The following is a 25,706-nucleotide window of genomic DNA, read 5'->3' as shown; positions in this document are numbered from 1 at the left end:
ACTGTAGAAGAAAACTACTGTCTTCCTCTCAGTTTGTGTTCAAATGACTCTAGAATTACCTAAACAATATAGTCAAATGGTCACTATTTCAAGTATTTGAAGAAATATTTGTCCTTTCTTGTCTTTCGAATTCCTTTTGGTTCTTAAGCAAAACAACTTACAGCTCATTTTCATATTTATGATCCTATACAGTAAGAGCAAAACAAACACTCAAATGGCACAAACTTATTTGTTATCCTAGCTCACAGTTCACAGCCTTAAATAATAAATGTTAAAATAAACATTTTGAGATAAACTTATAACATACTTATATGATCATTTTGTGGGTTTGCAAAATATATTTTAGAAAGGATTTAGGTGATTATGTTGAGCATAATTAGAAAATATGAATTTGTATTGATAAAGGCTGAATGCAGATAAAGCAAAATGAAAAATTCATTGCAGAGGTAAAATAGTTTCAGTTTATCTACACATAGCTATGTGTTAACAGATAGTCTTTCTAGCTTGCAAAATAACATATTCCCACTGAGACTATGGATATGGCATATTGAATTCCTGAGCTTGTCTACCATTTTCTTCTCATGCAACAGCGACCTGGTTTCCTCATTCTGCGATGGCCCTCACTTCTGTGATTGTGCAAAACAAGATGTTATTGAGAGCTATGTGGAAGAGGCAGTATTTGGTGAATAAACAGGGGCTCTGAGGAAATCAATTATATTGCAAGTCATGAGCAATGGACAAAGGTCAGCAGGACCTGCCCTTGCTGTAATGGCTCACTGGGGAAGAGCAAGAACAAAGCAGGCAGCCTGTGTGCCACAAGATGACTTGTGCATGTCTCTGCACGAGCATCCACCACGAAGCACACCAATATGGAAATGGTAGAGAACATAAGAATGAGCAAACAGGGAGAAGGAATAAAAAAATTAAAGGTTGGAAGAAACACATGATACATCATTGGGATGAATACCAGTGACACACAGAGTGAGGCTACGAAAAGAGAAGATGAATACGCACTTCACCGTGCGCCTTCACACAGCGAGCCAGGTGCTGGGCACAGCAGTGCCAGTACAGACTATGCACAGCAACAGCTTCTGTGTGTGCAGCAGAGAGCAGGGTTTGATCACTGACAGCTGGAAACCAGGACACCTAAACAAGGAACTTGCCCGGTGTCACCTACAAAAGGCTATTATTTGGTGTATTGTCTACATTTCATATTCTACCAAACAAAATCTATTGTTTACTTCTGTATCTGGTAAGGTCACAAAAAAAATATTTTTTCCCCTGTTACCAATTTCTAGAAGGCTGTTGTTCCATAGCAGACAAAAGCCACTATAAGCCAACTGACTTGTACTGCTTAATTTAACCAGGCAAATAGAGGCATAGGCTGGAGTCCTGCAGAGGAGGATCACTTGTGCAGTGATGTGTTCTTCAAAGGCCCTTCCCATCTCTGTGTACTACCACCAATGACACAGAAACAGGCCTTTAACCTTTCTGGAGGGGGATCTCTATTTTTCTCAGGGAAAAGTACCTCCTCTGGTACTGTAGCAACCATTATCAGGCCAACAAAACCCAATTTGTCCTCATTAGCTCTGGTCACGTGGGAGTCACTAACAGCTCTCTGTAACAGACTGCTTTGGAAGACATTTATTGCTACAGTCCAACACCTCAGAGCAATATCATTTGAAACAGTGTCACTGCTATGCATAGCAGCTCCTAAAGGTGTTACACTGTCCAGTGATACGTTCATTTATTTCCAGTGGGCGTTTAGGAAAAGACTCCGGTAAATTACAGAGCAGAATAACATCTAGAGAAGAACACCAAAATGCTACACAATTTTCCATTGTTTATGCTGATTCTGCGTTTATACCTATATTTTTCAGCACAAAATTGTCACAATAGTCAAGCCTGACTGCTTTCTATGTACAGCCTGGACTGTGTTTAACCCTTGAAAAGTAGATGTGAATTCAAGCATTTTCTATTGGGTCACAAAAAAATGAATTCTAAAAAGAGATATTATTATCAAGAAACTTCACCTTACCAAAAGTATGCAGCAGACATGGCTCTAACAATCTTTCATCCAAGGAGTAGCCCAGACAGGTGGGCAGGAGCCACACAGGCTGTGGCCCTCTCCCATTGCTCCTGGGTGAGATATGCAGCGGGTAAGGGAACAGCCAGGTGTGCAGAGAGCACAGGCAAAGTTACAATAACCAGGCAGGCACAAACCAGGCCAGAAAATCAGTCCACGGGCCAGCAGAGCTCACAGCTCAGCAAAACCACAAGAGAGAATAAAAGGTGGGGTTGAGGGCCAGGCCTGAGCTTAAATGGAGCTCCAGCAGCCCTGGGCACAGCGTGGGCAGAAGCCTCAGATGAGGCTGGTCAAGGTCACGATGGCTGTTAGTGCACCAGGAGCCCTGACAACATTTTGGGACAAACACACATTGCTTACACCTGGCTGGAATTCGTTAGAAGATACCTATAGAAAAGGATAACAAAAAGTTTACTTGATTTTTTTTTTTCCCTTCCTCCTTTTTATTGTATTACTTCAGTGCTGTTTTCTTTTTTTCACTTAATTTTACCAACTCAAGATCAAGGGCTTATTAAGATACTTGAAAAAATCCACAATGTTTTTTATTCCAACGTTTATTACATCTGCTAATACCATCTAAATCTCCCATATCTATATTTTACTGTAAAAGGACTATTTGTATAATATTTTTGCTGTGATTTAGTCTGGGATGTGTATTTTCCTTTTCTCATAGTTCCTCCCCCCTTCCACCCCCCCCCCCCCCATCTCTTAATCCTGGAACATTCCTAATATCTTTAAACTTGAAACAGTAGGAAAGGATGGCACAGGCTTATCTCTGCAGGAATTCCTCAGCTATATTTGTGGTCAAAGCAATACAGACTATCAAAGAAGAAGTCAGAAAAAAAATGACACAAAGAAAAGAATCAGCAACAGACTTCCATTATGCTTTTCTTAAGCTGCCTCCTTCTGGTCTCACACAGGGAGAGTAGGTAAAGAATACAAACGATAAAACTAACTGGACTATTTTTGAACTGTTTCTTTCAGCTGTTTTTGTTTGCATTATTACAAAGCCTTGGCATAAAAGGAAAAATATTCTTAGAATAGCAGATTTCTTGCTTTGTCCTGCATCTGTTCCAAAACTGTACAATGTATTTGAACAGCTGGCCAGTAACATGCAATGATCAAGTATGGCAATGACACACAATCACAGTGTTCTTTGTAGAGGACTGAGGTTTCAAAGCTGAAATAAACCCTCAGATGTACACATCTTGGTCTTAGAGGTAGACGTTCAGATTAAAACTACCCTTTTTCTTTTTCTTGAATTGAACTCTCTATTGGCAATGAAGAACAAACAAGTACTCATTATATCAAAATAAAATGCTGGAACAGCTCTGCAGGAAAGAATTTCCTGGTAGTGTTGCTCAGACAAGAACCAGAGGAGCTTAATCTGGCTCTATGTCACTCCCATGCTGTACATAGTTTTCAAATCTTGAAATTATGTTTTGGGTTTTTATAAAAACGTGTAAAGATGCTCAGAAAAAAAAAAAAATCCTTGTTGATTTTGGTTGTGGATTCACACCTTCATCTGTGTCCTTATCTGTACTGTACCTTCCTATCCATAGGTGTAAGTGACTTAATTCCAAGCTCCCAGCTACACTCTTGGGGCAAACTGTGTTGTTCTCTTATGTTACCTGCCTGTCCACCTATAAACAGGAGTTTGAATTTATGCCTACACTCTTCATAAAAATCTACATTTAAAGAATTCTGAGAGGATGCCAGGATTATTTTTCTGCATAGCAAATAACAGCTTAAGCTAAGATCTTAATTGACATTTCTTGTAACTGCTACAACAAACACTGTAATTTACAGTTATAGTAATGTTCAGAGATATTTATGCTCATACTGAGTGAGTTTCCTGCAGCATCTGCTCTCAAAAGTGGAAGTAAAAAAGGGTAAATTAATTAGCTGGTGGGGAAAACTGACAATTATCACTGTTCTCATCACTACTAAAGGAGGGCTGAAGCAACCTTCTTACTAAACACTGATTTTTATTAAATATAATTAGTGAAAATTTACAGACTGCTTCACACGTTTGTCTTCATGCAGATTCTCTTTCTACATCCATTCTTCCTTTTGCTCACGCATCAGCTTTTAAGCAGAACACTATATAAGTGGGATGGCTGACAGGAAAGCTAAAACGCCCACAAAGAGCAGAACGGTTATTTTCATCAGCTGAACAATTTGCAAAAAGAATCCCAGACACAACAGGCAGAGCATGCTGGAGTGTGAGCATCACTGCAGCTGTCATGCATCTTCCTAAAGCTGGGATTTTGGTTTCGTCCCGACCCCTTGCACCGATCTGTGAGAACGCAGGGCTGCGGTAGGTTTTTCCTTCCCCGCCTTCTCGGGCAGCACCATCGGATTGATAAAATGCAGCAAGGCACATGTAAAAGATAAAGCGGGGGGGGAGGGGGGAGAAGAAAAAAAAATGTTTTCTACAGGGCTCGGCCGGGCCAGGGCGGCCGCAGGGCGCAGCCTGAGCCCTTTAAGCTGCCCACCCTCGGCGCGGGCCGGCGGCAGCTGGAGGCTATTTATACCGGGGCGGCGGCGGGCGCTGGGTGTCCTGCGCGGGGCGGTCCCGGCGGCGGCGGGGCCCGGAGCGGAGGCTGCCATGGCCACGGCGCTGCCCCCCACGCCGGCCGGCGGGAGCCGCTCTGTCAGCCGCGCCGCCGAGTCCCCGCTGAGCCCGGCGCGGCTGAGCCGGCTGCAGGAGAAGGAGGAGCTGCGGCAGCTCAATGACCGCCTGGCCGCCTACATCGAGCGGGTGCGGGCGCTGGAGGCCGACAAGTCGGCGCTGCAGCAGCGGCTGAGCGAGCACCAGGCGGGCAGCGACCGGGAGCTGGGCTGCCTGCGGCTCCGCTATGAGACGGAGCTGGCCGACGCCCGCCGGGCGCTGGACGACATCGCCATCGAGCGGGCCACGCTGCAGGTGGAGCTGGGCAAGATTGGCGAGGAGCACCGGCAACTGCACGTCAGGTCGGTGCTCCGGCCCCGAGCAGGCCTCCCTGCGCGGGGACACCCCGGGGAGCCGCCTCTTCGGGGCTCCTGCGGGATGAGGGGAAGGGGATGCTTCTGGCAGCAGCCCGTGGGTTGTGGGAGGAGTGCGCGGTGATGGTTCATGTCCAGGTCGTGCAGGCGTGATAATCCCGAAGGTGTTGTGCTCTGGGGTTAGGAGACGTCTGGATGCCTGTTCCGAAGGCGTCCTGGGGCAACGCTGCTGGTACCTCTGATGCTGTGGGGTCACATCAGCACCTGCCTGAGATGGGCATGGGGCTCCTGCAGAACGTGGGGTGCTGGCTGCCCTTCTGGGCTATGAATGCATAGCTGCATGGGTTTGGCACTCTACCTGTTTACAAACATTGAAAATGATGGCAGGTATCTAGAAAGTTATGGAGCAGTGGAAGGAGTGTTTGTATGGAGTCAGAGTGCATCTTTTTTGGGCTGTTTAGCTCAGACTTTGCCCAGAGGGGAATACAGGTAGAAGATAGTTTTGGGAGCAGTATGGCTTACCTGGACCAGGTTGGTTCTGCTTAGAAGTTTTCCTAGTTGCTTTTAAGTCTGAGATGAGCTGCCTGCTGTTTTAGCTTGACTTTCTTGTAAGCTGTGTATCCTGAGACTGGAATCATCATCTTGAACTAGGCTCACCAAGCCTGAACAAAGGTAATATAAATGCTGTCCCATCCTCCAGGAAGAGGAAGAGGTGTGTGAACAAGTGTCCAATCCCAAAAAGCTTCCTCTATAGAAATATGCAGCCTGCTAGCTAGTTACTGTAATGCCTGTTGTACCCCCATATCAGTTATAGACTTGTAATAATTTGGATGTCCACAGTCCCCTTAGATCTTGTTATAAACCTGTATCAGAGCAAATTTAGGCACCAGCTTCTTCTTTTAATGCCTAGAGGAAGTATTGCCTCCTCATAGACTCAGTAGGATTCAAGTAGCTGTTCTAGTTGGGAATAAAACATGTTTTTACTGTAAGCTTCTGTTTTCAGCTCCATAGTTGTTGGGCTTGTCTCTGTCATGCTGGGTTTTGGCTCACAGATCTGTTTCATAAATCTGACCAGCTGCTTGAATGGACAGTGAGGAGAGGGGTAATGCCTGTTCTAAGATTTTTCTGCTGCTCTTTGTGTTTGTATAACTCTGGCTTTGTTTGTAAAGCTTTAGACTTGGCAGATATGCAGTTCTCTAGACTGTTGGGTTGGGTTTTTTCCTTTACAGTAACTAGGTCTTAGAAGTGGTTAAATTTACAGCCCGTGGGAAATGATACGTGATGCATATTGGTTTCTGAAGGGACTAGACTGAAGTCCTAATATTAATGTGTGTTGTATCTGGGCTGCCTAACTGCAAATGTCTCAGATGACTTGGAACAAACTTTGAGGGTATCGTGTCCTTAGATATATACACCCTTTAAATAACCTGGTGGCTGTTTAACTCTTATAGAATGAAATGTCACCAGATAATTTCCCAACAGCATTAACTATTGGCCCTTATTATTCACTGATTAAGAGACTCAAGGTTTTTGACAACAATAAATTGATTCCATTTGGTTTTTTCTTGCTACTTAAACAATGGTGACTGGAAGCAGGCCAAAGATGTTTGGGGAGGAGGAATTGTAGATAAGCATATTGGTTGAATTCAGAGCCTCAGGAAGGTCAAAGCAACTGCAGAAAAACAGCAGAGAAAGACAAGAGCAGTTCCTTTCTGCACCAGAGAATATGGATGTGCGTTTTGCTCCTGAATAAACACAGTGTAGCAGGTAAGGTTGTAAGAATGAATTCTGTACCTTCTGCTAACATCATCTGGTCTTGACAAACTGGAGTCTGTTTCAAACACACCTGAAATCTTTTGGTAAAATTATTTAAATTCTCCAGATCAAGCCTATGTGACATCCTGATTTATAAGAAATGTGATTGGCAGTGCCTCAAAGTTTTTGCTTGTAATTGATAGTCTGTAGGCCACACTTAGCTCTGGAATGGTTGGTAGTTGGAATGTTGTAGAGTACTGTAACTGTCAGTGCTTGCTGCATAGGGGTGGAAAGTGGTGTTCTGAACCCCAAACTTGGATTAAAAGGGTAGTAAATGCTCTTGTCAAAGTCAGACTTGTTAAATTGTTGTTCTTAAAGATTAAATGTCTCACTCCAGGGTTCTTTGAAAATAATATTTTCAGGAAAGAATCCAGGAAACCTGAGCCTGGCTGTCAGACGCTTACATTGGAAAGTGAACTGTTAAAGCAGATACTAATAGAATTTCAGTTTTGCACACACTTTGATTGCAGAATGAAATTTATATTTTTGTAGGATGAAACAGTCAGTATTACATAGTGTTACTGACTTACTGACATACTTAATATCATATGTAATACATTAAGTGGTAGTGGTAGCAGAGACCCCAAAAGGAAGGTGAATAATTAATACCTAGAAAAGAAAGAAACCTGAAACTACAGCATGTTATCTTATTTTTCACTGTTAGTAGAGCTATGTTTCTCCTAGAGTCTGAGTAAAGAGTAAATAACTTCTAGCACAACACAGTCAACAAATGCCTCTGAAGAGCAGGGCTAGAAAAGGCCTTGAGCGAGCACCTGATGTAGCCACATGCCCCAGGCCTGTGCTGGAACCACCATACCTGCATCTCTTCCAGCAGATTTTGTGTAACCCTTATTTTAAATTCCAGCTGATGGAGATCCCAGAATATCCCCCCAGGCAGTGTGCTCCAGTGGTGAACTGCCAGTTTCCTCTCCCTAACATCTAACCCACGTATTTCTCCCTGCAATTTAAGCCCAGAGCTTCCTGTCTTTTCCACAATAGACATGGAAAACAGATTCCCTAACTCTATGTAGCGGTTCTTCATGTATTTAAAAATTGTTCTGTCTCTTGTCAGTATTCTCTTCTCTAGACTAAACAACCTTTAGTATTTTCCAATCTTTCCTTGCAGTTTAAGCTTTCTAAAGCTGATCAATCCTGCAGAATTACTTTGGACTTTTGCCAACTCCTCTCAGTTATCCACTGGAAAACTCATTGTATGAGTTGACACAACTTTGCCACTTGGCAGAACTGGTGTTGCCAAAATAAATTGAGGACTTCCTTTACTCTTTGTAATCTCAAATACGAGTTTTGAGCAGGGACTCTGACTCTGGATAGTAGGCAGGCAACTGGAAGGATTCTAAAAGTTGGAGCAGTGTGGGGAATTATGACAGTGTTCTTCCCTGACAGGAGCTCGTTGTGGGCCCTTCTCACACTTCACTGTGGTGCCGATGGCAGCTGAAGAGTATTGGCCATCCAGGTGGTACCTGCGGTTCCACCGCCTGGGCATTGCTCTGGACATGGTCTCTTCTCTGAAAGCAAAGCTCCCCTCTCCCTGTACCTGCTCTGCGGTGTGAGGGACGGGCTGCAGGAGGCAAAGCCCCGGCGGGGCCGCTCCCCGGGCCGGCCGGTGGCCTCCGGGGACAAAGCTGCCTGTGTGCTGCGGGAGGAGGAGCGGCACCGCCGGCAGCCTCAGCCGCGCTCCGCCCCGCGCGGCACCAGCCGGCCCCGAGCTGCCCTCACGGCCCGGCCCGGCCGGGGGCGTGCGGGGCCCGGGGCCCTGAGGCGCTTCCTGCGGGGCTGGGGCCGCCTTTGCTGCGGGGGTGTCCCTGAAGGATTGTCCGGCCCCGGTCGCTGAGCGTGCCCAGCTTTCCCCGTGCAGCCGGGGGCCTGTGCCGTCCGTCCCTTCCCTCTCCCGTTGGGAATGCCGTGGAAAATAGCTGGCTTCCGCTTGGGCTTCGCACTGAACGAGCTGGAAAATGGGTCAGGAATCTCTCCGGTATAACAGATGATGCTTGTCGGAGGGCCCTGTCTGGTTTGTTTTCTGCTCTCGCCGTGAGCCTGACAAACCTTTCCTGTTTTTAACCACAGGCCCCTCTGAAGGGAAACAAGTTGAGGACAAAGTCGCCCTCACTAGCTGCACTTAACAGTGTAAAACTCTCTCCTGTAGGAATTCCAAAAAGGAAAGTGATTTAAACCTGGCCCAGGCTCGTGTGAGAGACCTCGATGCCCAGCTAAATGCAAAGGAAGCAGATCTAGCAACAGCCCTGAATGAGAACCGGACTCTGGAGAATGAGCTCCGTGAATTAAAGGATCAAGTACTCAGTGTAAGGCTTGCTGTTGGAATCTAAACTTTGCTTTTGCTCCTGCAGTTTTTGCTTCATTTTCCTCAATTAGTTTTTGATATTTAAAAGCAGAGAAGGCCTGGTAACTATGACAGTGACAGGTAGACAAAAAGATTTCTACACCCTTGCTGACAGCAAATGCTACTGATGGTGGTTTCCTTAAAACTTCCCCCTGTTGTAGGTACCTTTAATTCTATGACCATAGGATATAATGTGTCTTGTTCCAAAGTCGAAGCAAGATGAAATGTTCTGCTATAGTCCCTGGAGATTTCTCTGACACATGAGGGAAATGTATAATACTGAAAATGTATATTAATTTGTCAACATAGGCTGAATTTGGAGGATTAAGTGTCAAAAAATTATATTAGTAGGAAGAAGTTTGGAATATTTACAGTTTTAAAGGGGAAGAATATATATGGATAGTACAATTGATTCATCAGAAGTCTACTTTGAGGAGTCAAATTTAGCTGGTGGGATTAAGGGCTGTTCTATATTTGCCTTGTGGGAAATCTAGTCTACATAAAAACTAAATAGGATTTTATCTGTTGCTGATATTTGGATTCCACTGACATAAGACCTTACACAGAGTAACCCACTTCACTCAACCAGTATGTTTTGATTGCTGGAGTAATTAAGTTGAATGACCTGTAACAATTTGGCTGCCTTATTTGAAAAAATACCTCTTAATTTTGATAACCCTGTTGTCTGTCTTTTCTAGCTGAATCTGTCACTGGAGGATACTAAAAAGCATCTCCACAGTGAAATGTTGAGGAGGGTGGACCTAGAAAACCATATGAAAACTTTGCAGGAAGAAATGACGTTTCAGAAGCGCCTTCATGAAGATGTATGTTTTAGCTTATTAACAAGGCATCTTTTTAGGTGTCCATGATCCTTGGATACACTTAAAGCCCATCTTAACATTGCTTTTTTTCTCTAAAAAGGTAACTAGCAACCTATGGCAGCCCATCAGCTCATAACATCCATCTAAATAGGAAGGCTCAAGAAAGTACTTAACGTCGTGTTGACTGGGATAGTACCAATAGGTATCTGGGATATGAGAAATTTCTTAGGCTGCTCTTCTAAAGAGAACTGAAATATTACTTTGTGTAAGTGACAGTGCATATATTAGTTACTGTTAAATGATTCCAGATGTTTACTTGAAGCCTAAAGTAAGAGAAGTTAAATCTCCTTTAAGCAACTTGTGTTCCCAACTTTCTTAGCACTTCTCAGAAGTGTCTGGTAACCTTTGTGAGAGAAGTCAGTACATACAACTAAATTAATAATTTATATATGAATGTAAACCAGCTTCCTTCCTATTGGTAGGAATCTCAAAGTGTATGGTTTGATAGAGAATTCTAATTTTTCTAACTGCTGTTACTTTTTGAATAAAACAAGAATAGGTGAAATAACAGTGCTTAAAGAAACTGAACTGTATATGTATGTATTTTAAGTTAAAAAAACAAACAGAATCTATCTAGTTCAAAGAATTTGTCTTGAAAATTAAATATTTACTACATTTTAGTTTAAGCAATGTTGGCAGTGAGGTGGGAAAAAAAAGTGAGGCAACAAGGTGGATGTGGCAGTCTTAATGGATGAATAAGATACACATAAAGATGAATTACTGTGTACTCAATGATAAATCTGCTTCAACAGGGGTGGATTTGTGAAGCTGGAACACTAAATCCAGTTTCAAACTGTATTGGCTTGTTTACTCTCTGAGAAATTTCTTCTAGGAGCTCAAGGAGACAAAAAGAGTCCATGAGAGCAGGATAGCAGAAGTAGAATCTGGCCGTCAAAGAGAATTTGAGAGTAAGCTCTCAGATGCTCTGCAGGGGCTCAGAAAACAGCATGAAGAACAAATTCAAGGCTACAAAGACGAGATGGAACGAACATTCAGTGCAAAGGTGAGTTTGGAAAAGATGACAGTAAAACAAAACTGAAGTTCTCTGCACCTTGACATAATTAAGGTCACACTGGCAAAGACAGCTGATAGATGGAGCCCCTGCATTCACTGCACAGCTTCTTGGAATAAGTAGTTACGGAATTTCAAAGCAGTGTCAAATTTGACAGTAGGATTTCTGCGAACATTTGATCCCAAACAAAACTGGTTCAAGCATAAATAGAGGGAGGGATTAGAAGTTGATCATATTTCAGGCTTCTGACAGATTCAGGACCAAGGTGTGTTATGTTTGTATGAAGCAATTTCAGTCTTGAATAAAACCTAACTTTTCCTACACACCAACTTGCATGCCAAGCCAGGGAATTCCTTTGGATGCCTGTGTTTGTTTCCACTGAAAATTCTGTAAGTGCCTCTTGAAGGAGCACTTTATCCTTTCGTGGGATATCTCAAGGTTGAGGTATTGGTAGAGCAATTCAATGCTGCTTGTAAAGATGCAGGAACTCTTTAATAACAGACCTTTTGGGGAAGAGTGATAATAGTTTGATTTGTATACCCAATATCCTGCAGCTCTATGCTTTGACAAGCCGCTCCTAAACATATTCTCCATTGGTCTTCTGGAGAATCAATTTACTTAATATCCATACAAAGTATTCATACATTACTAACTGCAATATCCTAATCCAGAATTTTTCACTATCTGATTATTGCTGACTTTTTCTGATATAAATGTCAAACTTGTGTTAACCTCTCTGGAAAGCAATACAGAACTTTCTGACCTGGACTTTATTGGTATCTGCACACTTCAGTAAAAGATAACTATTTCCAGGTGTAACAGGTGAAAATTATTTGGTGTTCCTTCCTTGTTTATAATACATGCTAATGTGCAACCCAGGACTAACAGTGACTTATCCACAGGTGGAGAATGCCCAGCTAACTGCAGCAAGGAACAGTGAGTTTGCCAATGCTGCTCGAGAGGAGCTGATGGAAACACAGAAGAGAGTTGATACTCTGATATCTCAAGTTAATCAATATCAAAGCCAGGTTCTGTCTTTATTTGTATAACCTTATAATTATTTTAATTTACTCTCAATTTAAAATTCTCTTCTCTCTAATCTTCACTTATGGTTTCGTTATTTCCCCCTCGCCTTAATTTTAGAATGTTGCTTTGGAGAGCAGAATAATGGAGCTACAGAATTTGCTGGATTACGATCGTGATCTCCATCGAAGGCGTATGGCTGAAAAGGAGGAAGAAATGGCACAAGCTCAGAAGCAGGCACAAGCACAGCTGGAAGAGTATGAGCATCTCTTAGATGTGAAACTGGCTCTAGACTTGGAAATAAATGCATACAGAAAGATGTTGGAAGGAGAGGAACAGAGGTAGGCTATGACAAGATCTTCATTATGAGAACTTGCTTCATTCAAGACCTCTACACTAACTCTTTATCCTTCAAATGCAGGGGGACAAGAAACAAACATTAAGCATGTCATTAATATAGTAATTCAGTTACTGAAGCATCATCTTCTGTAAATGGCATTTATATCCTGCATCTACCATGTGGTATAGTAAGATGAAGTAATGTCATAAATCCAGCTGATAAAATTCAAAGGTCTATTAATCATTCCTCAACTCACTCAAAGTTTCGTGCTACATCTTAAAGAGCATTCAAGTTCCATGAATGAACTTGGATCAACTCCTGTCTATGCAGACATGGTATCTTGCATGCATGGTGAGAACATGAACTCTCAAATACATGCTAGGAAGGGTCAAAAACTTAAAATTACTTTCACTAAAGACTGTCTGTTGAGACTTTAAAGGAATACTTAGTGCAGTTGTGAATCTTCTCTTATCAATATAAGCTTGCTCTGAACTCTGGGGCTGTCTTCCAAACTAAACAAACCACTTAGCTACACTTGCCAATAGAAGTAAAATTTTGTATGCAAGACCCCATGGAAAGCTTGGATGTAGTGGGAGGGTAGGCATGAGAAGAAACAAAGCACATCAGATGCTCAGGTGAATGTTATCTGACTCTCTTCTAGGCTAAAGTTGTCACCCAGTCCATCTTCACACAGCACAGCAACTCAAGCAACAAGTCAGGGGCGACGATACCTGCATGGGAAGAAAAGAAAAATCAAAGAAACCAGAAAGAGGGAGCATAGTGCTGCACTTAAGACTATTCAGCATGTTTCAGCTACTGGAAATATATCTATTGAAGAGATCGATGCAGATGGGAAATTTGTCAGGCTTAAAAACCACTCTGATGAGGTACTTCCATTTTCGAGTCTGCATTGTAATGTATGACTGCTCGGGGATGGCTTTAGCTTAGTGACAGACTAGAGATTGACCTTTTGGTACTGCAGGTGCTCTGTTCCCAGGGCTGTCTGGGAGGTGCTTTTTGGGTGGAGGTGCAGGAGCCTCTATTTTGCAGAAATCAAACACCTTCAGCTGTTTGTCATCAGATTCAGGGTAGCACTACCAGAAGTATTACTCACGCGTGATGAACTAAATAGGGTGCTCTAGTAAATTGGATAAAGATGGATTCACATTAGTTGAAAATACTTAAAACAGCTAAAAGGTTGAATAGAGTTGGTGATATCTAATCTATGCAGAGGGTTTATCTGGCCAATTAGCTAGTTCTTCCACTAGTTTAGTTTACAAATCCAGAACTATTAGAATTCATCATCAGGACTTCAAACACATGGCTTGTAGTTTAGCCATTTCAGCCTGAAATACAAAATGACCCATGAAGTTTTAAGGTGTTTATATATATATATATATATAGTTGGTAGGTGGCCATGGCAAACTTCATTTATGAGAATCTCCCTGGTAAAGACTATCATGACCCTCCCATTAATGGAAGGTAAGAACAGGTGTGGCTTAACTTGATGAAGATTAACCCTGAAGTACAGGGAGAAAACATAAGGAAGCTTTAATGGAAATGTGGCTGCTTCCTCAAAATTGTCAGATATTTGTATGCTACATGAGTGGGATTAAAACTGGCCCATGAGTCTGGAAAGAACCTTGTGCTTGAATTATATGGTGTTGGTCTGAGAGAAATTTCTTGTCCCACAGGATCAATCTCTACATGGCTGGGTGTTGAGACGACGTATTGGAAGTGTGGCAGATGTTACTTACAAGTTTCCTTCAAGGTTCACTCTTCAGGCAGGCCAAGAAGTTACAGTAGGTATTGGGTTTGTAAAACTTCCTCAGAGCTCTGTTCTTATGTTAGATGTCAGTAGAGATTCCTGTAATATGGAAAACTAAATAGATACTCCAAGTGTCTAAAGAACTAAAGCTCTTATTTTCTGTGTAGATAGATAGGGGGAAAATCCTTGAAGCAACTTGATCTGAAATGCTAATTACATTTCCTTTAAAGCTTGGACTGAACTTGGATTATCTCAGACTGGAGTGTACTCTAATTGTAAACAGAATCATTGTATTCTAGGTATTTTTAGTGTTTCCCATACTCCTGTGACTTGATTAAAGTTGTTTGGAGACTCAGACTCTTGCTAAAATCTTTAGCCTACTCTGGGTCAGCAATGCTAAGGTCATGATTTGTAGTACTAAGAGAAATAATAGCTCTAAAACCATAGTCTAAGTACATGTAGATGGTGAGCAAAGAGCTGAACTCTGCACTTGCTACTCCAAACTGTGGAGGAGTTTGTTCAACAGATCAGCGCGTGACTCCAGGCGAGAGGCTCTTGCACACGCAGTTGCTGCCCTGAGCATGTCTGTGACTGTGGCTTGGCTCTGTTACTCAAATGTTCTGAGTGGTCAAGCAGGGCTACCTCTACATTGGCTAGAAGCTGTTAACAGCCTTTTTTGCTGTTAAAGGTTAACAGCCTTTACCAACCATTCTTGGTAGTCCTGAAAAGAACTAACTTGCCAGCGATTACAGTGGTTCAGTTTGTCCTACTGGATGTCTTTGGTATTAAAATACAGTCTAACATATATAATTAATAAGTATCATAATCTAACTATAGAAAAAGATTCTTCAGATGCTCTCTGTAAATCTGTTGCAGATCTGGGGTGCAGCTGCTGGTGTAAGCCCAGGTCCTAGTGATTTGGTCTGGAAGTCTCAAAAGTCTTGGGGAACTGGAGATAATATTGGTGTTACACTCATTACAGATGATGGTGAGGTAAGTGAAATAATAAAATGCTTCTGCTGTCCTAATGCTAAACTTGTTTGTGCTTAATTCCTGCGGGGTCTTGGTGGCAATTCAATTGTATTGTAGGAACTTGCAGAGAGGAAGATAATGCTTGTACCCAGAGAAGAAAGTGAGCAAGATGATGATTATGAAGAAATAACTGGAAGTGAAGCAGAGTTTGCATCTCAGGTAAGCTGTCTAAAGTTTAAATATATGCTGTCAGCAGAGTCATTCAATGGCAATTTCTTTTCCTTACTAAATTAAAATACTTCTTCAAGTATTCATATCCTGCAACTCTTAATGTTTTTCTTGATGTCAGACCAAAAGAAGAAGAAAAAAGAAATGTTGTTTGGTTTCATGATAGTGGTTCCTGTGAGCTTCCTTAAGCAGGTGAGATGGTGAGAATCATGCTTGTCACCTCATAGAAAACTTGCTTCATCAGTAGTGCTGCAGTCTCTTGTCCCGTGTAGGATGTAGCTTGCATGGCTTTGCATCAGAAATGCAACTGAAGTTTTGCTTATTCTCTGAGTATGACCAAACAGTAGCATTAATTGTTTGCTATCTTATTACTGACACACTAAAAATACAACCTTTAATGTCCATTTCATCTAAATATCTGACTGTGAATTAAAGCTGTTATCCCAAGAACAGAATGCAAACACTAACTACTTCTGTGGGATGAAGCGACTTGACACTCCAGCGTTCCTAGATTGCTTTTAAGACAATTTCAGTGTGAACTTAAGGTCAAAATACTTAGAAACTTTTGGCTACCAACTTGCATGGTGTAATATCCTGTGCAAGACTATCCAGCCCCTTCAAATGGCTCTTGACTGACCATAATACAAGTCTGAACTGATACATTTTGGATGCTCCTACTGTACTTTGATATATTATTAGCTATCTTCAATTGCTGAAATAGTCTAAACCAACTAATATGAGCGCTTTAAGTTGGTCCAAACCAAACAGTTATAGACTGTGTTTGATTCAAGTTAGTTTGTGTCTTGACCTGAAACAGTACTATGATACAAACTTCAAAGCCTGAGAGCAAGGGGATGCTTAGCTAAAACCTCTCCTTCCTGCTGGCAAATGTTCAGCTACTGCAGCTCTTCCTAAAACTGATCCTACACAGTTACAAGGAGTTGCATCTTACTGCACTAGGTTAGAGCTCCCACTACCAATTCCTAGATATTTTCAAAAAGTATCTGTCTGAAAACTAACTTAAAAGTACCTTACTACTGTCTTTCTAAAAAAAATTGTACCTAAACAGGCAGTTACTGCCTGTGGGTTTTTTATTTTGGTTTTTTTGTCCTTTCAAACAGAAAATCTGGGTATATATCTGTTACTACAATACCATTTGGCTTAAAGGATGTTAATCAATCTCCTGACTTGCATGCACGTTCTTGTAATATTTTCAGTCTCAATGAAGGATGGTGAGGCCCTGTTAAATAGGCTATTGAGAAGGTCTATAATGCTGTTCTGCCCTTTGGGCTCTTAGTGATGCAAGCTTCTTTTCATACTCAGTAGAGCCTCTCCTCAAGGATGGCTTCTTTTTATTTTAAAAGGCATTTTTTGAATTTACTTATATCACTTGTTTAACAATAAGTGATAGAAAGCAAAAGTAACTTTTTTCCTTACACTTCTAATCTGTTTTATCAGCAACTTTACAATACAGTTGTGTGCCATTTATGGTAAGAATCAATTCTAATACTTCCAATCAAATTTTAATGTCATTCCTGTTTGCTGAATTCCTGTCAAACTTTTGACATTAGTACCTATATGTTTCTGCTGCCTTGGTAGTACAGAAATGGCTGCTTAGTAAACAGAAGTTCACTGGTTGCACACAGTAAAATAATGGGAAGAATGCATGCTGTGCTTTAAAGGAAGGCAGTGTTGCCATGTTTTGCTTCTGCTTTTACCATCCTAACAAGAGCAGCATGTATCTGCACGTCACGTAGGTTCTGATGATTGGGAAGAGAGGTAGTGACGGGCAGTTTGACAGCCTTTCATTAAGGAAGGCACAGAGTTGTGTATTGCATGGATTTAAGACTTGTGTAGCTCAGTTCATGTACTGCCTCTTCTGCTTTGCTTTATTAATAAGTAACAAAATCTACAAAGTGCTAAAAACCCTATATGAGGATCAAGTAGGTAACCAGCAAGGAATACTAAGTTTGTACACAAAGTAATCAGCCTAATGTTTTCTCTCTGCAGCAAAATGAAGATCCCAGCTGTTCTGTCATGTAATGTGGACAATCATCTGAAAACATCTCTCAGTCCCAGGTGACACAGACTGTATCTATGTTGCTATCTTCTGTCATATCTGGAATTTGGAACTCACATATTTCATCTGATGTCTTTGTGAGAAGCACTGTCCATAACACGATGGAATTTCCTCCCTTCTGGTACTGGACCCTGGCCTTGGATTCACTGATACAAAGTAGAATACAAGCTCCATGTGAAGTTTTTTACTTTTATGCAAGGATCTGGTTTCTGTGACCTGCTGAAACAGAGAAGGGTACAGAGTTTACAAAGCTTCTAAACATGTGCCCTAGAAGGATGTTAAATACTTGACAATGAACATGAGGCTGCCTCAACTTTCTCAATATTCTGACATGGAGTTCTCCAAAGGTAATTTCTCTTTCCAGCCTGAGCGGGAAACATGTGACTGATCACACCCTTGCACCTTGAGCAAGTCTGCGGTAAAACACTGTCCTGAAGAGTGATGAGTGGTCTGAAATGTTTCCTGCTCAGAGCCTGATGCAGAGATACATAAAACTGGTCTGGATCAGTTCCTAGAGTTGAAGCACTTCAGAATTAAAAGCAAATTGTCAAAAATATTCCTGCCTGTTATTAAGTGTACTGTTTCTATAGTCTAGCACCTGGAAGTCCCTATTTCAATATTGTATATTCCTAGGTACAGTGTATCACAGCAGAGCTGTGCCAGCCTTAACTTAGACAAATGTATCCTGAAAATGTGAAAAAGCATCTCATTCAGACAGAGCAGATACTGTGACCTGTGCTGCTGGCACTGTTTGTTTGGTCCCAACAGCTTTCTAAGGGGCTAGAGAGAAAAATATGCTAAGTCAAAAATCAAAACTAGAAAGCCCTAACTGTAGTGAAAAACACAACAAAGTCACTGCTCTTGGAGCCCTTATCTCTAATCTCCATTCAGGCTGCAGCCTGAAAACTGGTTATGGGCCAGTGTGCAGCTCCCTGTCACTCTGGTAGCTCTGTGCTCCATGGAATGCTGTCCTGTAACCCTCAGGAGGGAACAGTCAGCCTCGAGGGCACTGCAGTCACTCTGTCTCTCCTCCAAACTGCTCCCCTGCTGGCCCTGGGGGAAAGGAAGGGCTTTGAGCCACATGAAGTAAACTTCCACCTGAAAGCAGGAGGGGAGGAGAGCAGCTGAGCCTGCAGATTTCTCTCAATGCTGGAGTAGTGTTTTCACCATCTTTTACCTTGCCAAAGTGCTCAGTTGCAAATTCAAGACCTGCTTTGTGTTAGGATGCAGGTGCTAAAGTGAGGTTTTCTTATGCTAACTTAAACTCTTACATTATTTAAAAATTCTAATTTTGAGACATCAAGAGTAGATGCTGGTTTAAGACTTGGATTTTAGCAGATCCAAATTCTTGTTCCATCTCAAACAATAGAAATAGATGCTGCTCTAACTTTGCTGTATTTATCTTTATTTCTTATAACTTTTTAACTATTAAAGATATTTTTCATGTATATAAAAGCAGTCTTGGATTTAAATATTTGCAGATTAAATAATAAAGGTCTGTTTGTTCAATGATTTCTGTTGAGTGGTTCAAAACATTTTGAAGTAATAAAACTGGTGATTTTTGGGACTGCAGAGTGAAGGAAGCTTAGGCAATGCACTCTGCTCTCCTGTTTACCACTTACTTCAACTAGAGCTGAACTGCTATGAGCTGAAGAGGAATCTTCAGTAGACAGCTTCCCTGTAAAGAATTCAGCCCTCTTCTCATAAATCTGTCTTGTATGGAGAGCAACTGACAAAAAACTACATCTTCCTCTAGGGCTACTCACTTTGTTTGGTCACTACTACATTACTAAGCAAAGCAGGAGATGGACAAAAACAAAGTGATTCTATCTGCATTTAGGTAAGTACTTCTGATGCCAGACTTCTTCCTTAATTTTGAGGCTTTTGTTATAGTTTTAGTTATTACATGTCTTTCCATCACTGCCTATTCTCTTTCTCCTCCTTTCCATCCCTTTCAACTAAATATAAGAAAGAGAAATGTATTAACTTCTCATTTGTGTGCAGTAGGCACCAGTGCTACTCACCCCTTTCTCTCACTGGAGCTCTATACAAATCCTATGGAACTGGGAGCAGTTTGTACTTAGTTCCAAGGAACTTCTCTCTTTTCCTTCTGCTAGAAAAAGATCTTAACAGACATAAATGCTAAACAGTCAACAGAGAAGTAGCAAGATTATTAAAATTACAGTGCAGTGGTGTCATAAAACTAATACTTTCTTTATTCATGCATTGGTTTTGTCACTGAAAGCTGATCTGTTCAGCAGAAGTGGATTCCTGCTCAAACAAGTGCCAGAACCATCAGTACAGAAGCAGCAACCACTTTTCTTGTCCCACAGAAATATTTATTCAGTTTGGTCAGTAAATTATACCAACTTTCAATGCTGAGAACTTGTACTTAGTACAACATCATCTTAATATTGACAACAACCACTTTGCCTTTTGTCAACATACAATGCAAAAGATGAATTAACTTGTTCACAATAAATTATGGTGTGATAGATGAAAACAGCTCAAGGACATCAGTAACTTAGGAACTGGTTACAGTTAGCTTCACTAACAGTATTTTTTAAAATGGTTTTCAATAGTAAAATCATTGCAGCCAAAGATAAAAAAAACCCCCACGTACAATAATAGCAAGGAAATGCATTTTTGGAGCAACAGTGAGCTACCAGTAAACACTTCATACAGTGATCTTCAAGGCACAAAGCAAAAAAACTGGGTATGGGTTTTTTTGCAGGTTGACAAATCAGGGAAGGTGAAATTTTTTTGAATATAAAATAAATACATTTTAAAAAGACGCATACAAAAGTCAGTAAGTCAGTCAAATAGCAAGGCTTTCACAGAATGCCACACTGACAGAACATTTGTGAATCCATTTCAGTCATGAAATCATGTTCACAGCTCGAATGACACAATCACTGAGGCAAGGGAACTATCACTTCAACATAATTAATGGGGAAGAAGCCAGACTCTCCATTTAACATCCCCTCATACCAATTCTCATCAATCTGATTGGTCAAAGTTATGATGTCCCCTTCCTTAAATCCAAGCTCGCCTTCATTTTCTGGCTCAAAGTCATAGAGAGCTTGGCAGCAAGGCTGATCCATGTGCACTGAAGAACCTGCCCCAGTGACAGAAAAAACAACCACATTAATTGAGCTTCACAGCATCCCACCAGCCACTAAGCACAAAGCAAGGGGTCAAAAATGTAGCCCTGCTGTCAGCAACAGCTTTTCCATTGCTTTTATTCATTAACATCTGGTGTTTCTACATATAAAATACGAGATTAGTGATATAAGTTGAAAGCATAATTGTTCCTTAAGTTCAGATGCTACTCCTCTTTCATTCCTAGTTGCCTTCCCTCTCAAAAGGATGTTTATCTCCAGCTGAGGGTTTGAGTAATCAGTTGTCAAAAGCCATGTGCTCTCCGTGGAGCAGCTGCCAGAGGAATCGGAAGGGCAGGAGTTGAGGAAGCAGAAAAGTCAACAGGGGAAATGACAAGAAAGCCTTTAAACAAATGGCACTGCAGCACACTGATCGTGTGGGAGCACCTACCAGGGGGCAGGGGCTCCTGGTCTGTCCCACAAACACAGCCCTGCAGCCTGAGGCAGACCCCTGGATTTTCACAGCACACATGCCATGGCACGAGTGAGGTTCCACCCTCACCTGAGCAGTGATAGTTCTGGGTTACTGCTCCCTGAGCTCGTGTGCTCCAGTCCTTTATTTTACACATCCTCCATCTGAGCTAAGGCAAAGGCTATGGTAGGAACAAAGGCACCTCACCTGTCAAATTACTTTAGGGATGAAAAACTGTTTTCTGATACAGTATCTGGCTGTTCTCATGATTTGCAATGTTTATCCTAAAAAGATCTTCATTTCAAATCACCCTTAAGCATTAAAAAAAAAGTTAACCTTGTTAACTTGTTAATGCAGTAAATACCTCTTTTAAAGATATTCTTATGGAGGAGTACTAATTAGCTTGGATTGGTGGTACCAATATATATGTAATATTCATATTTATGAATAATTAGAATACATTTTATTAGAATAATTATGTTCAAATTGTAAAGCTCAACTCTGTGGTCAAGGACTAGTCCATGGTTCAACTGTAGTTCAGCCATAACAGATTTTTTAACAACATATGTAATGTATCCAAGTAAAAGTCTGGTAATTTGAAATACATTTAAAAATGAAGAATAGGAGAAAAGACTTAATTCTGCTGCCTTGTAAAGGACATGACACCTCTAAAACACTAGTACTTATATTTAAATTATTCAGGTTGTCTTACTGGGAACATTGCAGCAATACTCAAATATTCCAGTCTTGAGTCTCCCAGCTATCCTTTTTTACTGGGTAAACCTGCATGCAACTGGTAATGCAATACAGATGTAACAGCTAAAATGGCAAAAATGCATTTTAACCTGTTAATCATGGTAACACATAAGAAACTATTAAAGAGTAACTGCTTGGGCATTTTCTAGGTAAAGGAATTAAGAGAAGTCTCTAAAGGAAACCAGCTAAGAGCCAGTGGTGATCACTCAGAGAAAACAGACAGGTGAAAGCATCTTTTTAATTGACAATAATACAATTGGGGGCGATATCTGGTGTTAAAACTGGAAAGTAGGAATTGCTTTTCTCTTTCGTGGGTATATTTTACCCTTGATAGCAACAGAAGAGAGCTTTTATTTATAACAATGGAAGAGAAGTGCCAACAGAGACTAAGCAAACCTTCCCAGAGCAGCACTGTTATGATGCCAGGCTCATCCTCTGGAAGGCTCAGGGTAGTGACAAAGTACTACAAGAAGCAACTAAATTAGAGCTACTCTAATACATTGGTACAGCTGAAAGCTTGTTTGTCATATATTTGCTGAAGGACTCCATGCAGAAAGAGATGATGAGCCAGTTGCCCAGCAAAAATGGACTTATGTTTAAAACCAAAAATGGACTGATTGTGTTTAAAAATAGCTGAGTTATTTTCAGCTTTTGCCAAGGTACCAGCTCTCTGGAGCTGTCAGCAGCAGAAGGTGGTGATTGCAGTAATTGACAGCATTCCTCACCTTCACCGGCTGCTCCAACGGGGCTAATTTGTTACTGCAGGCCAGTTAATTCCTGACAGTGAGCTACCTGATCAGAGATGGACCACATTTGGTTCATTTTAAGCTCCAAAGAACTGCAAAGAAACGTCTGGCAGCCTGGAAAGGTTTTTAAATAATGGCCACAGACAGCACAACTAGTTTCACTCCAGGCTGTAGGATCAGTCAAAGTCTTCATTAGAGTCAGGCAGCTGCTGCTACTGTATAATCCAGTGAGACAAAGCTTCCCTGACAAAGGTAAGCAGGCAGCACTGCCTGACACTCTGCAACACACACTGCTTAACATCACAGAACTGCTGGCACCACTCCAGCCTTTTGCTGTCGACTTGCACAAATGTTGCAGAGGTTTCAACTAAATAAATTGCACTCTTCTATTTCTGCCAATAGGGTTTATGTTAATTTGCAACTCCATATGCACCTCTTTAATTTCTCCAGTTTACATCCCTGTCACAGTTAAAAAAGAACGGTCATTAATTTCCAGACCACTCAGATCTGGACAGCACAAAATCAGGGTAAGCAAGAAGCTGTCTGTGATTCCTGGAGTGCTATAGGATGAAACCAAAATGCCTTTCAATGAAGGTTTGGTTTTTTTGTTTGTTGTCCCCTATGGGAGGGTCTTACTACCTGTACTTGCATCTACTCTGCCTTCTACACCATGCTGTATACATCAGGTAGCAACACTGTACTTTTATAATCACAAACTGGCATCTTGCTAAAATAATTAATCCCAGTCTCCCTCATAGCTGAAGTGAATAAACACTTAGATGCTTATGTTAAATTCCAGCATGTGGCAACCAGATCCATATATTTCATATCATAGTCAAACTTGATAAACAAACTGAGTGAAAGGCATGATGTAATACAGCAATTAAAGAGCTCTAAAATGAGCCAGATGATGCTCACAGCTGCAGCTCATTAATGAGGATAACAATGAATTAGAACTAGAGATTTTTTTATCTGCATTTACTCAAAGCAGCCAAATAACTCACAGCAACATAAAAATTAAGTTTATGTGAATCTAGCCCTGCAAAAGTGTGCAAGTCATAAGTAGTAAATAATCCTCACATGTTAAGAGACTATACATAGGAAAACAGTATTTCTGCTCCAATAAGCTTATAGTTGAAAAACTAATGTGGAACATGGGAAAAGTCATTTCCATGCTCAGAACTGTACCATGGCAGCTGTGCTGGATGTGTCACATCACTCTGAACTGCCCTGCAGATCTACATGGCTTTGCTGAATACCAAGACACTACTTACCCTGAGGGACAGTATCAGAGAAATTAAAGATGTGCATTTTGATAGTATATGGAACATCCTATCAATATGGAAGTGGGGAAAATGAATCATGGAAGGACTTGTTTGAGTAGGATGGGGAGGCCAGCGTTGTAATCACCTTCTTTTTGTTTAGGAAACTATTTCCCCATCTCATGGAGACTTTAAGACATTTATTAGTTTTGCTTAGAACTGCCTGGTTCTCATTTCTAAATCACAGATCATAAAAAAATCTTATCTGTTTCATGATTCCAATTTTAAAAAGGGACAGAAAGGTTTTCCCATTTATAAGCAGGGCATATTGAGCCCACTGCAGTTCACAGAACTCCATACACAACGTTTGAGTAGGAATAGGAAAACAAAAGAGAATGAACAGATATTTCAGTGACGATTTGTACCTGCTGGGGAGGTAAGCACAGCATCCACAGCTTCTTCAGGAGGAAAAAACCAGCATACATGGTCTTTCTAATGTTATTAGCAGATAAGTATGGCAACAATTATCTCATATATCCTATATCTCCTCTTTTATGGTGGTTTTATTTCATTCCATTCTGACAGCACTAAGCAAGTGAAGGAATGACAACTCCTCATTCAGTGATATGCAAACAGTCGGTGCAACAACCCATGGATGGAGTCAGTGAATGGAAGTGCCTCACTCCTTCCCTGTCTTAGTGATCAGAGGTCATTTATTTTCCAGTTTTCACTGAATTTCAGCTCATTAAAACTGAGATTTTTCTTTAACTAAGTGCGCTGGAAACAACCTGGAGAAGTCATCATCTGTCTTTCTCCCAAAGGCAGGATTGATTATCCTTAAAGGACATCTTGGAACAACTGCTGGATGGCAATGATAAACCACTGTAATGCAGTTTGACACACTAGCTTATATACAGATGCTGAATCTGAATCTCCTTTCTCTCCTGCACATGCAAAACAGGCAAAAAAAAAAAAAAATCCTATATAACTTGGTAAGTAGTTGATATTGCCAAAAAATTTTATGGTGATTTTTAATAAAGTTGCTATGTTTTTGCTACTTTCATCCAGATGTGCTGTGAAAATACAAGGGAAGTTACAGATCCCTGCAAACACCTCCAGTACTTTGCATGAAATATGTCTTTGTATCACAGGTCTTAGGAACCTGAGATAATGCACAGAGGGGGTTGTCTCCCTCCATCCCACAATTTACAGCAACACAAAAACTCAGCATTCAGGCAGCACAAGGAGCTTCAAACAAATTGAGGAATCAGATCTCGCTGGGTGGATTTATGCTGCCAAACTGCTGCAAATCCCCTTCAGTGTGCATTGCATAATGGTTTCCTCTTGTAGCACAGTGCAAGAAAATTAAAGAGACATTAGAAGGAGCATGAAGTTACAGCTCCAAGCTTTATTCTTTCACTTTTAGTTCTCTTATTTCTCTCCCAACAACCTTTAAAAAGGAACAAGACTGGAGGGAAGAAGAAATTGGACAGTCAGGAAATAAAAAAAACCAAACCAACAAACCTTCAGGAGAAGATCCTGGATGCCATGCCAAGTAGAGAAAGGAACCTTTGGCTTACTACTTCTCTATTTTCCTTTCAAATAATGTCTATAGAAAATTCTCAGGCTTTTTAATTCTCATTTCTTTGCATATTGTCATTTGGGTTTTGTTTGGGGTTTTTATTGGTTTGTTTTTTTTAATGGGCTCATCTCATCATACAATGTAGTTATTAAGGAGATAGGACAAAATTTTATTCATGAGATGAGGAAAAGCTATTTCAATGTGTAACATTACTGATTATAACTATTCACACAAC

General features: G+C 41.0%; 2 protein-coding genes across 6 annotated transcripts in view; one reads left to right on the top strand and one right to left on the bottom strand.

Moving 5' to 3' along the window:
• Positions 1 to 4,682: 4,682 nt before the first annotated feature.
• On the top strand, positions 4,683 to 18,108 carry LOC128813123 (lamin-L(III)-like). 4 transcript variants are annotated; one of them, XM_053987887.1, is made up of 12 exons: positions 4,683 to 5,062; positions 9,054 to 9,210; positions 9,947 to 10,072; positions 10,962 to 11,132; positions 12,044 to 12,169; positions 12,285 to 12,505; positions 13,166 to 13,391; positions 14,199 to 14,306; positions 15,149 to 15,265; positions 15,362 to 15,463; positions 15,594 to 15,664; positions 17,483 to 18,108. In XM_053987887.1, the coding sequence occupies exons 1-11, from the start codon at positions 4,698 to 4,700 to the stop codon at positions 15,633 to 15,635; spliced, it is 1,761 nt and encodes a 586-aa protein (XP_053843862.1). In that variant the 5' UTR covers positions 4,683 to 4,697; the 3' UTR covers positions 15,636 to 15,664; positions 17,483 to 18,108. The 4 variants fall into 4 exon arrangements, with proteins under 4 accessions (XP_053843862.1, XP_053843864.1, XP_053843865.1 ...); XM_053987890.1 differs by lacking the exon at positions 4,683 to 5,062 and adding an exon at positions 8,591 to 8,866; XM_053987891.1 differs by lacking the exon at positions 4,683 to 5,062 and adding an exon at positions 8,801 to 8,882.
• A 1,761-nt stretch (positions 18,109 to 19,869) lies between these two features.
• The window catches only part of SH3GL3 (SH3 domain containing GRB2 like 3, endophilin A3), a 41,775-nt gene continuing 35,938 nt past the window's right edge, over positions 19,870 to 25,706 (bottom strand). For both annotated transcript variants that reach the window (XM_053987892.1, XM_053987893.1), the window contains exon 9: positions 19,870 to 20,670. In XM_053987892.1, coding sequence (XP_053843867.1) covers positions 20,465 to 20,670 — 206 coding nt within the window. In that variant the 3' untranslated portion in view covers positions 19,870 to 20,464. The remainder of the gene's footprint in view (positions 20,671 to 25,706) is intronic.

The sequence above is a fragment of the Vidua macroura genome, chromosome 12 (assembly GCF_024509145.1).
Source record: "Vidua macroura isolate BioBank_ID:100142 chromosome 12, ASM2450914v1, whole genome shotgun sequence".
NCBI lineage: Eukaryota > Metazoa > Chordata > Aves > Passeriformes > Viduidae > Vidua > Vidua macroura.
Note: the sequence above shows the minus strand (reverse complement) of the source record. Positions and strands in the feature narration are given on the sequence as shown.

Coding starts and splice junctions, on each gene's coding strand:
- LOC128813123 (XM_053987887.1), top strand. CDS start 4,698: ATGGCCACGGCGCTGCCCCCCACGCCGGCCGGCGGGAGCCGCTCTGTC. Junction 5,063..9,053: donor CACCGGCAACTGCACGTCAG/GTCGGTGCTCCG, acceptor TCTCTCCTGTAG/GAATTCCAAAAAGGAAAGTG. Junction 15,266..15,361: donor TCATTACAGATGATGGTGAG/GTAAGTGAAATA, acceptor ATTGTATTGTAG/GAACTTGCAGAGAGGAAGAT.